The following is a 16,661-nucleotide window of genomic DNA, read 5'->3' as shown; positions in this document are numbered from 1 at the left end:
GATATTTATGAATATCAAGTGTTAGCAGAGCCAAGATCATAAGCAAAATGTAGGTACGCAATGTGGGGTCATTTTACATGGCTTTTTAACATAGACAGTCAGACATGAAAAATTATGATTTTCAGATTTTTCTTACTTATTTTGCTATAAAGGGAATAAAATTTGCTATAAGAGCTTCCTTTATACAAAATTTCAAGTTTCTAGGACAGCCGGAAGTACCCTATAACTTTTTTTGAGTTTAGGGTTTTAATTTCAACTCGAAAAATACTCCGCACGTTTACGGGATAAAGGGTCTTGACAGACGGACGGACGGACAGCAAAGTCATCCTATAAGAGTTCCATTTTTTCCTTTTGAGGTACGGAACCCTAAAAAACATTTGTTCCGGCTCTTTTCAAATTTAGACATTTTTCATACCTACTTGAAAATATGGGGATGAAAGTTCGTAAGGAATTCCAAACAAATTTACTATAAGTATATTTATCGGAAATATGTGTAGCAATGCTTAGTAAGAATGCCGTCTTAATTATAATCCTACCCTCCTAACTTACAATAAAGGACGTAAGATGTCAAGAGCTCACTATGAAGAATTAGTCCTTTTGTGTTGGCAGGGTAGAATACTTATGTTTTACCAAAGAATGGAAGAACAAAAAAAATTAGTTTAGATATAAAGCAATGTATTAAAATAGGTTATTTTCAGTAAACCGTAGAAGTTTCTATGGGCTATTATTGGCAGAATAGGTACCCTAAATAAATTAAATACTTTCCAAAGTTACTATTCCACGCGGACGAAGTCGCGGGCAAAAGCTAGTATATTATATATGCGAAAGTGTGTTTGTGGGTTTGTATGTTTGTTTGTTTATTTGTACTCTTTATAGTGCAAAAGTTTACAGAAAAAAATATGTTTGTTGTATGTTTGTCCATCTTTCTCGTCGAAATGGAGCGACAGATCGACGTTATTTTTGGCACTGAGATAGTTTACGGGCCAGAGAGTGACCATAGGCTACTTTTTATCCCGGAAAAATGCAGCATGCATCCCGAGGGAACAGCGCGCGATAACCGAATTCCACGCGGGCGAAGCCGCGGGCAAAAGCTAGTTTTAGAGATAAACAAGCAGCTCCATCGAGACTTGGCTAGTTTTTTTACAGAATTTTTTTGGTGGGTAAAACTATTTCGCTACAAAACCTTTCCAAATTAACATCAGAGCTAACAGGTAAACGTTGTAGACAAGTCAAGATGTCATTGTAGTCTGGTTATCATAAATCGGCTCTTTATTGCCATATAAATAAGAACAATAGCGCCCTCTTGACAATAGTCATATATTTTTGGTTTACCTTTACTCTGTTATAGGTATATATATATATACATATATATAGATAAATACGACACTTATCGATCACATTTGAGGCGGCCGCTAACTGTGAGACCTAGTTACTCGTATGTCCTAATAAATTACAAACACAGCATCTGTCAAATCAATCAGTGAGCCATTAGTAATCAGTAAAGTAATCAGTCGCCATTATCTTTCATACATGAGGGGCAGTTGATTTTATTTGTGCATTAAGATAATAATTATATTCACTTACAGGCTAAGTAAACTTACAGGGGTTTTTCGCTTGGAGTCTTTCGAGCGACCAGGCAGCAAATACAACTTCACATAAGGATCGGGAACATTTGTTGGGTCCTTCAAAGGTATATTCCTGTTAACAATATAATTGTCAATAGAATAATTATGCACAAAACAAAATAAAAGGCACTAGTTATGGAAGCGTCCACAGTACGACCGGTTGCAGGTTTACGAACGTTGTCAGTGGATCTGTTAAAATTCAGCAGCTAAATCTTCGATTGGGTATATTATTTCAGAAAAGCACTTTGATGAAATATAGGATTTACCAAGCTGATTTTCTCGTTGTAAAAATACAACACACAATAAGGACGACACATATTTAGGTACTGTCACGTCCCAAAGAGAACCTTCAAACAGTGACGGTTTGGTATTTTACTCACATGATCTTGTGCACGACGACGATCAGCGTCTGATTGGGCATGCTGTAGCGCAGCGACAGTAGAATGCGTCCCAGCCCTGCCTCGCCCGCAGACCTGTCGCCAAACCACCCATTACATTGTGATACTACAAACATACAAACAGTGGAACATAGAACCTCCTACTTTTTGAAGTATATTATAGTACATTGTGTACTAAGGGCGTTAAATAAGTAATTAATAATAAAGGAGTATATTAGAAGCCCGAAGTCGAAGACAGCGATTTAATTAGTCGATGTTCGTAAGTCCAGTACCTACCGCCCGTGCGACAAAGAATCCGTGAGCTCCTACAAAAACCTTCGGAATTTAGAAACATATGCATCGTGATATGCGGTTCTGTTCTGTTATCAACTTGCAAAACTTTTCGAAGTTACCGTAAAAAGTTATGTAAAGAATAAGCATCAGTACAAAATAAACCTTACTGTAATAATATTTATTACGCTTATTTATCTTTTTCAAATTTTAATAGAGTATGACTTTTTTATCATGTCAGCCGAAAGACGTCCACTGCTGGACATAAGCCTCCCCCAACGCTCTCCATTCAGACCGGTCTTGCGCTTTCCGCATCCACCGCGGTCCCGCGATATTAACCAAGTCGTCGTTTTATCTTGTTGGAGGCCTACCGACAGCTCGTCTCCCGGTCCGCGGACGCCATTCGAGAACCTTCTGACCCCATCGGCCATCAGTCCTGCGAGCAATGTGCCCTGCCCACTGCCACTTCAGTTTCGCAATTCTTCGAGCTATGTCGGTAACCTTAGTTCTACTGCGGATATCATCATTTCTAATTCTATCCCGCAGAGAAACCCCGAGCATAGCCCTCTCCATAGCCCTTTGAGTAACTGAGTTTTCTCATGAGGCCCATCGTTAGCGCCCAAGTCTCAGATCTTTTCTCAGATCAGAAGACTTTTGACTTCAAACAGTGCCTCCTACATCCTACGATACATGTGGTTTGCCGAAATAAAGTTTCAATTTATTTTTACAAAAATACAGAAAGTGAAAAACATATCTATCTACAGGAGTGAGCTACATTATCATTCTACTGTCGATAAAAATAATGTATAATATGGACCATCCTAGAAAACTTAAGGTACCCAATTAATTATGTAGATTTCCCTCGTGTGAAGAGTCGCCCTTACGCTGTTAAATTTAAATCCTATACCAGTTTTTAATCCAAATAATCTCAAACCCTCACGTAGTTAAAGAAGACGTCCTGTGAACGAGCTTCGGAGAGGCGCGCTCGGACGGTACTTGAGATTCTTGAGGAACATCTAAAACATTTAAGTTAAAAATTAACATCATCGGTAATAATTTAACAAATTAGAGTAATGAAAAAAGTACTCACCGACTTCTTTTATGATTTGTTCGATTGGGATAGATTTTTGAGATGCACCGTCAGTTCCGTCGTTATCTAGGTTAACCAAGTCCTGGGTGGCCGGCTCTAAAAAAAGTTCCAATATTGCATGTTAATTTATCGCCAGATGCACCGAAAGTAATAAAAAGTTATCAGTGTAACAAAAATTCATAATAGATCAAAACTATAACTTTGACAGGCAACACAGCCTGCAGGGCCATGTTATTTCTAGAACCTAGAACGCATTGTGAGTTTCGTATTCTGGCGTATGGGATTCCCTGTCCATATTCTAGTCATACAACAAATGTTTTTTTGCCTACCAAATGTGACGTCAAAAAAAAACAACTGGCAACAAAACAGGTACAGTAACAGTAGCGATCAAAAGTATTTTGACAAATAAAAATCTTTTTTTATTTTTTATTAATACAATAATTATTTAAGAATAATTTATAAATACGTAAACTGAGCCTATGCTTCTTGCTTTTCCACTTATCATTAGTATAAAAAAACCACGTACATGAATGAAAAACTAACTATTCAGTTCAGACCGCTCAAATATATTATTTTGCTTAATACTTGGTTGCAAAGCCCCTAGCCTTCCTTACAGCAGCACATCGAGCTGGCATAGTTGACTAACTATTGTATGCGTTCATAAGGTATGTTCGCCCACTCTGACTTAAGTGCTTGAAAAAAAAAGCCTCCTAGCTAGAGGAATTTCTGCATCTTACTCTGCGATCCAGTTCTTCCCACAATTGTTCAATGGGATTTAGATCTGAATTTTGACTGGGCCATTCAAAAATCTTTACCTTTTTACACTTTAAGAATTTGGATATGTTTGGAATTATGTTTGGGGTCATTATCGTGCTGAAAAACCCAGCGAGGTGGCGTATTTTCCTTAGCATAAAGTATCACGATGTGTATTGAGTATATTTTCGTACACAAATCAATCCATTATCCCATCAATTCTAACGAGGGGGCCGACTCCGTGGCGAGAAAAGCATTCCCAAACCATTACATTGCCACCACCATGCTTGGCGTGGGTACTTGGTATCTTACATCGTGTCGTTTAATGTGTGGACGTCACACGTACTTGATGCCATCCGATGGTATTAAATTAAACTTACTCTCGTCAGTCCATACATTTTTTAACCAATCAGTACTAGTCCACGACTTGTGACGAATTGCGAACGCCAATCACGCCGTCTTATCCTTTCCCGAAATATCCGGCTTTTTAAACGGGAGTCGGCCATATAATCATTGCTCTCTTCTCTTTTAGGCGTCGTTTAACAATGGAAACATATTTGTTGAATATATTTGTTGAAATTTTATTTTAATTCGTCTTTGATTGCCTCTGAAGATTTTCGCGGATCTTTTGTGGAAAGTTTTTTTGATTACCCGATCAGCTGTTGAAGTCATTTTCGATGACGACCGCTTTTAGTCTTGTTAAGGACATAATTATCTTGTCTTGTTAAGGATATAAGTCTTGTTAGAGTCAAACAACTTATTTCATACGCTAATAAGCTGTCGGGATGCTCCAAAAGTTTGTGAAACTTCAGCTTGTGACTTTCCCTTTTTGAGTGCAGTCGCAACAGGCTGTTTTATATCGTTTGAATATTCTTTGTATTTCGGCATGATACAAGCAGCCTACTGATATTTATGATTGATTTTTTGGAGTCTTTTTGTATTTTTCATTTCAACTCCAAATTTGTTACTTTTACGGGTATCCCGTGAAACCATATCGAAAATACAAACTGAGACATGGATGCACAGAAAAACCAGAAAATGAGACCAGCACTGGGAATCGAACCCAGGTCCTCAGCATTCCATGCTGCGTGAAATAAAAAATACAAAAAAACTCCAAAAAATCAATTGATTGCTTAGTAGCGACATCTCTTGTCTGGGTGATCGGTTGGTTCCGAAAGACTGTGACGTCTATCGACGCAACATAGATGTCGCTAGTGCTGCTGCTTAAGTAGCAAAGTAGAAATAAGCAACCTGAGATATGTATGCATAGGAAAAAATCGTGTCTAGATTCCTGTCCAGCAGTGGTGTAGGGGTTATAGCACGCAGCACGGAATGCTGAGGACCTGGGTTCGATTCCCAGTGCTGGTCTCTTTTTCTGGTTTTTCTGTGCATCATGTCTTAGTTTGTATTTTCGCTACTGATATTTATTCATGAAATATTTGTGTTATGCATGCTTATTCTAAGTAGAAAATTAAAGAATACACATGTCAAAATGTTTTTGAATCAGTAAAATGTAAAAGTTTGGGGCTAGTGTTAAATATTATTAAAAGAAATTGAACTTTTTGCCTAATTCGAGGATGTCTTAAGCCATTCATTACTTTAGCAACAAATACGTAGGCATAACTAATGTGATTAACATAATATCCAAAACTTTTGTTGGAGTCAAAATACTTTTGATCGCTACTGTAGTAGGTACGATACCTGGTGATAAAACAGTGCCAGCGGACGGCGGTAAGGGAGCCGGGGTGGAGTCTGGGGCCGCCGGCGCGAGGGGCGCTGCCGGCGCGACCGGTTCGCTCGGACGCACCAATGTCTCTTCTTCTACATCTTCCTCCCTAATCGCCTCTTTTAGAATCTAAACGAAAATATTGGAGTTATTAGAATACTAAATCGGAAAACATTATTTCACAAATTGAAGTACTACTACAAATAGAACTAGTAGTAGTGGTATCTAAGTAGACATTTTAAAAAAGTGAAAAAAAAATACTCGCCTTCAGTTGTAAAGACAAAAGGACCTTAGATTCAGGACCTGACTTTTGCAACATTATCGGTTGAGTCAGCATGCTCAGATCTTTCTGTTTCAGCAGCAGGGCGATGGCGTAGGTCAGCTGGCCCAGCGCATTGCCAGTCTTTTGATCCAACACCTGCCCCAAGAAAATAAAAGAATAAAATAAAATTTCTTAATCAAGAAACAACGATGGTCTGACGAGGTAGTTGGGCCAAAATTAATGGGGAATGGATGAAAAATTTAGAAACGCTTGAAACTTTTTATATCAATAGGAATAACCTTTCTAATTAACAGAAAAAATGACAGATTTTTAAGTAGCATCAATTATTTTTAAAAATGAAAGAGTTTTCTTTCGAAAATACAAACTAAGACATGGATGCACAGAAAAACCAGAAAAAGAGACCAGCACTGGGAATCGAACCCAAGTCCTCAGCAATCCGTGCTGCGTGCTATAACCCCTACCCCACTGCTGGACAGAAATCTAGACACGAATATTTCCTATGCATACATATCTCAGGTTGCTTATTTCTACTATGCTACTTAAGCAGCAGCACAGCGACATCTATGTTTCGTCAACAGACGTCACATTCTTTCGGAACTAACCGCTCACCCAGACAAGAGATGCCGCTAACCAAGCAATCAAATTATGATTTTTTTGGAGTCTTTTACGGGTATCCCGAGAACCATATTTGTTACTTTTACGGTTAATGGATACGGTTCACGGGATACCCGTAAAAGTAACAAATTTGGAGTTGAAATAAAAAATACAAAAAGACAAAAAAAAACAATCTTATTTTCCTTACCGCCAAATTACGAGTCCGGGCGGTTACGGGTTGTTCCATAGTCTAGAATAAAAAAACATTAAAAAAGAATTTGTGTCTTTGACTCGATCGTTTTGACAGGTTTTTCATGTACATACGCCCATAGAAACTGACATGAGCTTCTATGGGTGTGTAGATGAAAAACAGGGTCGATATTTCCATGTCGGTATTATCCGAGCCGGTAAAGAGTGTCACCTGTCAAAACGACCGAGTCAAAGAGACATAAATTATTTTTTAATGTTTTTTATTCTGGACTATGGAACAACCCGTAACCAACCGGACTGTCGTAGTTTGGCGGTAAAAAAAACTCTTATTTTTTTAAATAAATAATGCTACTATGGCTATTTATTATGGCGGAGAGGGCGGTGTCTCTTGTGGGATGCAACGTGCGTAAGTACCTTTGCGGCATCACACCTGAGTCACACGTCGAGTGCAGCTGGTTCCGCGGCTAAAAATGCCGAGCGGTCGAAGCGCCTAAAATACTCAGCCTTGGAACCAACGTACGACTTTGTGCCATTTGCGGTCGAGACGGCTGGCCCTTGGGGGGTGGACGCCAGGTCGTTGGTTTGGGAATTGGGGCGCAGGATGAGAGACAGAGGGGGTGACCCCCGTTCCGGGTCGTACTTGGTCCAGCGGGTCTCGTTGGCCATACAACGGGGCAATGCCGCTGGGTAATGGGTACGTTTAGGCCAAGTACGATGCGGACGGGTATGGAGTAGTTTTTATTTTACTTTATTATATAATTTATTCTTTCTTTTATTTAGATTTTTATTAATCCTACTTAAAAAACTGATATTTTTTTCTGTTAATTAGAAAGGTTATTCCTATCGATAAAAAAAGTTTCAAGCGTTTCTAAAATTTTTCATCCATTCCCCATTATGACTATAAAAACCTCTCTACTTTAGCAAATAATATGTAATTCACAGTAACACGCATTATTTAACGTCTTACGGCTTGTGTGTGCCGGTCAGCGGTTACGCAAAGTTATCGGCATTTGGTGTTTAGTAAATGCGTCCGCGGTGTTTACTTTCGTGACATGTCACCTGTGTGTACCGATTTTGAAATCACATCGCTCGATAATAACAAATATTGCTATTGACTTGAGTGCATTTATTCACCTTAATTTCAAGTGTATTGATCTCCGGGTTCTGCACTAGGAAGGAGTAGCCGATCTCGTAGACGGGGTCCCCGGTACGCATCTGGACTGCTGTGTTCTCTGTCTTCTTGCCAACTGTCACGGTCAGGTACGGGTCCGGCCGCGACGCCGCGCGGGCGTCCTGTTACCAGCGTGGACAATCAGCCATACAATAACCACGTCATCGTGATACAAATCTTTACATAATAAATAAATAAAATATCATGGGACACTTGACACCAACTGACCTAGTCCCAAACTAAGCAAAGCTTGTACTATGGATACTAGGCAACGGATAAACATACTTATATAAAACAAACTCGCGTTCCTTCATCTATTTGTATGTCTATGCTTATTCATATCTTTTACACTACACAACAAGGTTTTCATCAATTAGATAGTGATTCAAGGAACTTTTATAATAGCGAAACGATTCGGCTTCGCGGAGGTATAGTTTTAAGGAAAGGGAGATGAAAAATGTAAAGATGCTGCCTTTGATTATAGACTTTATTTTTACGGATTATAGACTTTATTTTTGAAGGAAGGTTAAATTATGTTATTATGCCTCTATTTTATCAACGTTGCAAGCGTGTGAAGCCGGGGCGGGACGCTAGTAAAATATAATAGGGAACTGGAGCAATTTATATTTATTCTCTACTAAAATTTATACAAATTACAAAGCGTTTGCTAACGTACATACCTAATATTTTATTATAGTCGATTTTTATTTATTTGCCCTTCCAGCATACGCAAGTGTACGCAGGTTAATTTAATAGATTTATATTTCAGAAAATAGTTTGTGGGCAGAAATATAAACAAAAATCATTTAAATATTCAAGAAATAAAAAGCGATTATTATAAGATCTCACCGGAAGCTTCTTACAAGAGTCGATGTAAACTGCCAGCACGGCAGAACTCAGTTCCCCGGTCTTGATCAGCTGTGTTTCATTGATGGCCTGCGATACAAGTGAATATTATCAGAAACCAAAGAAATTTAAAGATGAATAATTGTATTTCTGTCGCCTAACTTACACGCGATAGTTCAGTAATGTCAGTGGACAGACGGTGCCAAGAGAGGCGCAGCTCGACTTTGCCATGCTTGGCTTGCTGAAGAGTTTGCCACTGTGTAAAAAAAGCAAAAAGTGTAAGTTCAGTGTAATACACGTGATCCAGAAAACATTACAATTTACAAGGTCCATACCGTATCTAAACGGCCCGAGCGCACCACTTGAGATATGTCTAAAGAGCATCTGTAATTTGACAAACAATAATTATTAATTTTATAATAAATACAATTAAGACAACAGCAAGATTCCATTTCAATTTAAAAAAAAAATATTATTTAATAAGCGAGGCAGCCTTGTTAGTAGCGTTAGGACACAAACGTTAGCAAAACACAATTAGTTACGATACACCTGTTACAAACTGTGCTGGAGGCATTTGGTTATTTGCCTAAGTTTTAAAGCGAAAGCTTTCGGTACATAACAACCATATATCAATCACATTATGTAGTGATTTCTGGAACCTACAACGCCTACGAGTTACAAGCGTGATGAGGTTACTTTGCCAAGCATTTCGTACTCAAAATAGTTTTAAGCGACAGAGTCAGAGCGATCGCTATTTATCATATCAGTTAGCCTTTATTTTTTATTGTTAAGTTTTATTATAATTTGAGTGAGCTACTGGTGCTTAAAGTTAAAATATATTTATAAGATGATTAACAAAAAGGATTACATATGAATAATTATTATCATAAATATTTCATCTGATTAACTATTCAGAAATAGTACGAAATTTAATTTATTTTCTACTATTATAATAGTATATGGACTTAACTCCCTCAAGCCCAACATAACTTTACTCGTACTGACTGCATCGCAAAAGCGCGACCGGTTTTACAAACGTACAGTTGTATCATGGCCCACTCCAGAACATTCTTACAATTCAATGACATAATGACACCGTCACAGTGCCTGACAAGGAGAATCATACATAACGACGCTTAGGGCCTGCTGACAGATATCTGTCACATAAAATAACAGTCACCATTACCTCTCATAATTCTGTTTTATCAAATAAAGTTTAAATATTTTCAATATTCTCAAGCAAACAAACTTAGCCGTTATAGTTTTCCTTGTAAGTTTGATAACTTACTCTTACTACCATCATGAATTATTTCAAAATTTTTGAACCAATAGTTTAGCTTTTATATGGGGGGGGGGGGGGTATAGAGACGCTCGATTTAATGTTTTTTTTTCTTTTAAGTCGATTAATTCGCAAACAGATTACTGAATCGAAAAATCGTCTTCACATACCCGATACCCCACACAATAGGGTTAGACGAAAAAAAAATCACCCCCCTTCCTTTACGTCTATGGGTGGTACCCTAAAAAAATATTTTTCAAATATTTTTTCCATTTTGTCGACATATACCTGCTACATATATTCGTGCAAAATTACAGCTTTCTAGCACTGATCGTCCTGAGCAAAACCGCCGATGGACAGACAGACATGGCGAAACTATAAGGGTTCCGGTTTTTGCCATTTTGGCTACGGGACCCTAAAAACAAACTAACAGAGGGTGGCGAAACATGAGGTTAATTTGAGAACATTATGGGTTAGTATAGATTCAACTGGTTCGTCTGTACCGGACCTGCGGCTCGTGCGTGCTAGTAACGTGGACCAATCCTTGGGATTTTTGCCTTCGTGGATAGATTAATACCGTCCTTCCCTCCAAGTGCCGTTGGCGTTCATAAACTACAACTAAAGGCTATTACGATGTATTACATGCAACTAGCATTTTTGGGCACTACTCAGATTAGTTATTCATCACGTGGATTCGTTTTCGCCTAGATACCTAATTGGTCTAACAGTGCAGCGAGGAAAAGCTTCGTCCTAGAAACAACCAACTGACTGACCCGGCTGCATACTTTATATGCAGTTTTTTGTTTAGTGTCCCGAGCTAATTTATTATCAATAATAAAAACCAAGTGACATGAGGACTGGGAATGTGTGTTGCCTGTGTCGTATGTACATTATGAACAATCGGATTGATCGATTGTGTGCCGATCGCAAGCTCGGTGCAGTGACAGACGCAGTCAACAGTCCGCAGGCGAATGCGCTCGTGCGCGTCTACTGGTTAGTGTCGTGAGAGACGCTTTGTACAGTTGTCGTACGAAGAGTATGGTCAGTGTGGAGTGCAAGGCTAGTGCATGTTGCCCGACCTGCCGAGTTTATCGTCGCGCCCTGTGCGGTCCCAGTCGTATATCTTGATAACCGCCTGCGACGCGCTGCTAAGCAGCAGCGACTGTTGCCGCCCACCACATTACACACATATATTAAGCTTGGTTATATATAAATCTGTACATAGTATATTAATAAACTAATTATTTAAATTACTTAGTGTAAATATTGTGTTCGAAATGTACATTTGGAGAAGTTAATAGGTAAGTAGGCAAGTATGTAAGTAGGTGAGAAAGTCTTAAGTAATTTAATTATGAAGACTAATAAATAAACAAATAACTAAAAATGGTTAAATTATGGCCAATTGTTAACCAGAGGACATAATTACGATCGCGCCTGCCTGCGTAATTACCTAAATACACCAAATAAAATATAATAAATCCACACACATGAATAGGCACTTTACACAATAATTTACACTCAACTGCGGATGATCGCAGTCATAGTAAAAATGACACAACATGACTCTAAATATTACCAGTTCACGTTAATATATAATATGTTAATATATTTTAACAGACCGCATTGATTATGAAACGATGAATAAAGTTGAAGAAAAAAACAGTAATTCGGATATAATAATGTTTTAGGTAAATCGCAACTAAGTACTAGACCACTACTCAGGAGCAACTAGCGAGGCGAGGTTTGCGAGGCAATATTAAGAGTCGTACACAAAATCACTCAAAAACGGATAAAGGCGCCGCTAAGGTGAGCAGAGCACCCGGGCGGTGGCGCGCACGGACCTGCCGAGATAATCATCGTTCTGAATGCCCATGCCCGGGTCCCAGTCCCACGCCTCGCACTGCAGCACCTGGCTCTTCCGTGAGCTTATTATAGCCTTGGGACAAATCACAATATACATTAGTTTACATTATTTCGCAAAGACACCTGCTGCCCTACAATAAAACCGGTCGACATGTATGGATTTTAATTTAAATGAAATAAATGCAAGTACCTACGCATCTTTATGATAAAAATGTGGAAAGAATCATATTTTTGATAGTATCTGAACTAAAAAGGAAAAATCTAAAATATGTACAACACTATAGTCACTTACCAGAACAGTATCTACAGATCCAAGGTTCACACCTTTCTAAGCTACGTTACAAAACAAGCAGGATGCAAACTAACGTTGATACTAAAGCACAAAGCAAGGAAAACGCTCATTTCACTGCGCGGTTTTTAATCTTGCTTAACACTTAGTGAAATGAGTGGCCTCAAAATTAAAAAGCGTGTTTATGGGTAAGCATCATGTAAGTAATTACGCCTTCTAGCCGACTGCGGTGGTTGGTCGTTAGGAAGTAGTTCAAGCAGGCCGGCTGGAAGGCGCGTTGTTGAGCGTGCCAGGCCCGCACCGCGCCACAGCGACCACCCGCATGCAGCCCGCGCCCGCGCCCGCGCCCGCCCGCCGCCCACCGGCCCCGCGGCACTCACCTGCCCAGCTCGTCGTCGTCGTTGCCTTCGTCCTTGTCAAACACCTCTATTTCCAAAGCTTGACCGAGAGATTGCATTATACGCGCCTTTACGCCAAACGCGCAAAGTCCCACGTAAACATAGTAGGGAAAACAAAATTAAATGCACAAGAACTTCAACTAAATTATTAATGTTAATTATTGTTACAAAGTGGCCAAAATAGAAGCGAGGCGAAATAAAAATAACTAAATATTAAATTTTCATTAAATTTTAACCACTTCGTAAAATTAAATTAAAAATAAATTCTAGCAAAAATCTAATTACTAATAAATTCCCATGAAATATTAAAAACTAAAAACCAACCCCATCCTTTACTATCATCATGTTTCGTGCATAGAATATCGTGTTTGTATTACCTACTGCTGGGACCTACTGTATCACCATTCATTTATTCATTCATACACAGGTTTAGTAAGAATAAGGTGTAAGTTTACATCCTTATTTTGTAGTCAGTAATATATGACGAATTTTGTATGTACCCACACAAAATTACTTTTTTTGCTACAACAAGTGAATTTAGACCCATTTTCAGTGATCGGATTGACTTGAAATTTGATACATTCAGCAGAAGTGGGTAATCGGTTGTGGAGCTCATTCCTTCCTGCTCTGATTGTGTGTGCCTAGAAATAAATATAGGTATGTAAATGTTTTTTGGGCAAAACAAATCCTTTCCGAGCACAGATTCGCCTTCCCAGGCAAACATGTGGGGATCATACAGGATGTATATGTATATGTGTATTTTTGATACTACCTCAAACTTTAAGGGTAGTTAGTGAAGGCCCTAATAATAACGTTTTATTATCTTTTAGTTAAAAAATAAGACTTATTATTTTCCTTACAAAATTAATTAGCACGCAATGTATCACTACATGATACTACTTTGTTTTTATTCAAAACGTCGCACTTGTTGACGTGACAGCTGTCACAGAACGCTTCTCTCTCGTATCAAATTATTGTACGTATTACATTGCTGTTCTAAAATATTTTAAAAATTAATAACGCTCTGGTAGTTAATTCTAAATTAACAATTTGTTTTGATATCGGTTCACAGCACTTAAATCTTCGTCTGGTTACAGTTTAAGGTAGTATCAAAAATACACGCTGTATAACTGCACGTAGGTATACTAATTATATATACCTAAATGGAATAAAATACCTGCATGCGAATTCCTACTCTACATGCCACTTTTTGCAGAGAAAGAAACTAGACCAACTTCCTGATTATGTTAAGGTATTTCAAACGAAATAGAAATCATATTTCCTGAATCCATTATTTTGTAAAGCTTTTGTAACGAAATGACAAAAAATGTTAGTTTACATCTAAAAATATATCATCAGTTTGCTATAAGAATAGGAATTTAGCTTATATGACAGATTCGCTCAATTGTATGAAAATCATAAAAAAAGCAAGCGTTAAAGTAGGCAGTCAAATGTAAATATAAGATTCCGTGACATCCCACTAACCCACTAATATTATAAATGCTAAAGTTTGTAAGTCTGTTTTTTTGTTACTTTATCACGTCTAAACCACTGAACTGACAGTTTGAGTCTCGGAGAAGGACATAGGATAGTTTGTATCCCGGAAAATTGCATAGTTCCCGCGGGAACGAATAAACGAATTCTACGTGGACGGAGTTGCGGGTAACGGCTAGTAAACAATATTATGCCCGGTTCACGTTATTCCAGTAAAACCGTTCCAGTAGCATGACACTGCGGTGCTCGATCGATCTTGTGTAACTAGTTTGGATTGTGACCCCGCTATGTATCGCTCCTGGCACGATTTACTGGAATAATGTGAACCGCGCATTACTACAGATGTATTGAAGTGTGTTTTGCTCTCGTATTTTGTTTGAAAGTTCGTAGTTATTTTGCTTTCTTAACTAGCTTACTACAGTTTACTGAAGCTAGTTCAGACACCAAGATAAATACGAACTTATCCGACAAAAGACGATGGAAAAACAATATTCACTATTAAATAGTGTAATTATTTTTTCCCATTCTATTCGTGGACGGATAACATGTGTTCAAGATACGCCCATGCTTATGATTACCCTGGAGTGAAATAACAAGATTGTCAACGCCTGATAAAACTGAAGTAAATGACCTGTTGTTTGTAGAGCCCTGAAAACGAGTAGAGCTGTTTCTTTACTGTCCGCTTAGTAAATTGAACGGCCCTTAGAGAGCACAATAAAAGTTTCAGCAAACAAACACACAAATAAACACCAGCATGATTGTGAGGAAGATTTGAATTCCCATATCATTAGTAAGATTTCGATTATAGAACACAATCCAAACTTATTATTTCAATCCAAAGTAGGCAGGTATGTAGAAAAAAATGAGTTTATGCAAGTCTCGCTGCAAAAAGACTTTGTGTTGAAGTTTGCTTGTGGTATTGTGGTGTCAGCGCACGCATGGGAGGGCTTAGGATTTCAACTTATCTTTTAAATATTATTAAGTACTCAGCCGTTCATATAAGTTGTTTCCAAGATTTTCAGTTAGGCTTGAAGGCGAACTTATATTTGGCATGCCCTAAAAGCTGAAACCCCGCTGATTTCTCGTGAAAACAACTCACTTTATGTACTTACCCCGTTCAATTTGAAAAACGACTCCTAATTTCTACGATATATATATGTAAGTTTAAATCCAAAATACATATAGTGTTAATATCAAAATCTACAGAATATAGAGAAAAAGTGCTGTACCCTTAACCAGTGCGCTCTTTAAAGCATGTGGTGTAACAAGACGGGGACTCACCTCGCACCAGAAGTCCCAGCGCGGGTTGACGTTGCTGTCGATGTGCTTTGTCTTCCACTTCTGTGCGCCCACCGTTATGATCGCGTACGGGTCCGACTTACCCTTACCTGTTTAACATAATTAAGATTAAGACTAATTTTAGTTTATTTATTTTATTTCCCACGCGGGCCCAGTGCGGATTGGGAACTTCACACACCATTCCATACATCGGCCAAATTTTCCCTAAGACCAATTCACGCTTGACCTGTTTTTATTATTTGTCGATATGCAGTATCCCACCTTACCTCCATTATCATTCCGAGTTAGAGGTTTGAATGTGTAACCGTTAGAGAGATAGAACGACAGCAAAAATAAAGTGAAGTTTTGCGAGATAGCCGTTCATTACATTTCGTCACTACTTTAAAAAAACTCGTACCTCAAAAAAGATAATTTTTCTGCGAGAACTTTATGAACATTATGTCAAGGTTAAATTTTGTTGACATATTGATTTTCAGAGTAGTGACGATTTACGTTACTCACATTACACTACGTTACGTTCACATTCATTAAAAAACTTTGTACTAATGTAATGACTGTACGTCCATTTTTACACCACTGCGCATTTTTACACTATAACAATATAATGAATTCCAACATACCCAGCATAGAAATATCTTTCTTCATAAGATTTTGAGCTTGCACCAGATGTATGCGAAGAACTCCCTTACAAAGAAAAAGAATGCGGTTAGATCGGCTTAAATAGTTTTGTTTCAAAATTATTGCATAACAATAAAATTAAAATCATGATTTTGACAATGACATGTCATTGACAGAGAGCGACTTTGACTGCATCCCGAGAACCTACCGCAACCCTTTCATCGTAACTGACATTGGCCCAAGCCCTGAGGCCGCCATTAAGGGAAATATACCTAGTGCCATCCACGAAGACGCGTGATTTTGACAAAATTAGACATTACTGACATTGTAATAAGAACCATGGCATGCGTCATCGTGAAGACTACCTATAATAATAACCCTTGTACGTTCCCAGGGTAAAAAGTAGGCTATTTCTATTTATTTACATGAAAGGTTATTTTCTACCAGGGACACAA

At 38.3% G+C, this 16,661-nt stretch overlaps 1 protein-coding gene across 4 annotated transcripts in view; it reads right to left on the bottom strand.

Moving 5' to 3' along the window:
- The window catches only part of Esyt2 (extended synaptotagmin-like protein 2), a 34,946-nt gene that overhangs the window by 4,577 nt on the left and 13,708 nt on the right, over window positions 1-16,661 (bottom strand). For 3 of the 4 annotated variants that reach the window (XM_074089112.1, XM_074089129.1, XM_074089138.1), the window contains exons 10-22: window positions 16,209-16,272; window positions 15,571-15,677; window positions 12,087-12,181; window positions 9,302-9,350; window positions 9,133-9,222; window positions 8,970-9,056; window positions 8,084-8,242; window positions 6,128-6,280; window positions 5,838-5,991; window positions 3,384-3,479; window positions 3,234-3,309; window positions 2,006-2,098; window positions 1,602-1,698 (exon numbers count right to left, since the gene is read on the bottom strand). In XM_074089112.1, coding sequence (XP_073945213.1) covers window positions 1,602-1,698; window positions 2,006-2,098; window positions 3,234-3,309; window positions 3,384-3,479; window positions 5,838-5,991; window positions 6,128-6,280; window positions 8,084-8,242; window positions 8,970-9,056; window positions 9,133-9,222; window positions 9,302-9,350; window positions 12,087-12,181; window positions 15,571-15,677; window positions 16,209-16,272 — 1,320 coding nt within the window. Of the gene's footprint in view, window positions 1-1,601; window positions 1,699-2,005; window positions 2,099-3,233; window positions 3,310-3,383; window positions 3,480-5,837; window positions 5,992-6,127; window positions 6,281-8,083; window positions 8,243-8,969; window positions 9,057-9,132; window positions 9,223-9,301; window positions 9,351-12,086; window positions 12,182-12,777; window positions 12,864-15,570; window positions 15,678-16,208; window positions 16,273-16,661 lie in introns of all 4 variants that reach the window. The other variant, XM_074089121.1, reaches the window with a different exon arrangement.

This window comes from Choristoneura fumiferana, chromosome Z (genome assembly GCF_025370935.1).
Source record: "Choristoneura fumiferana chromosome Z, NRCan_CFum_1, whole genome shotgun sequence".
NCBI classification, from domain to species: domain Eukaryota; kingdom Metazoa; phylum Arthropoda; class Insecta; order Lepidoptera; family Tortricidae; genus Choristoneura; species Choristoneura fumiferana.
The sequence above is the reverse complement of the archived record's forward strand: the minus strand, read 5'-3'. Positions and strand labels throughout refer to the sequence as shown.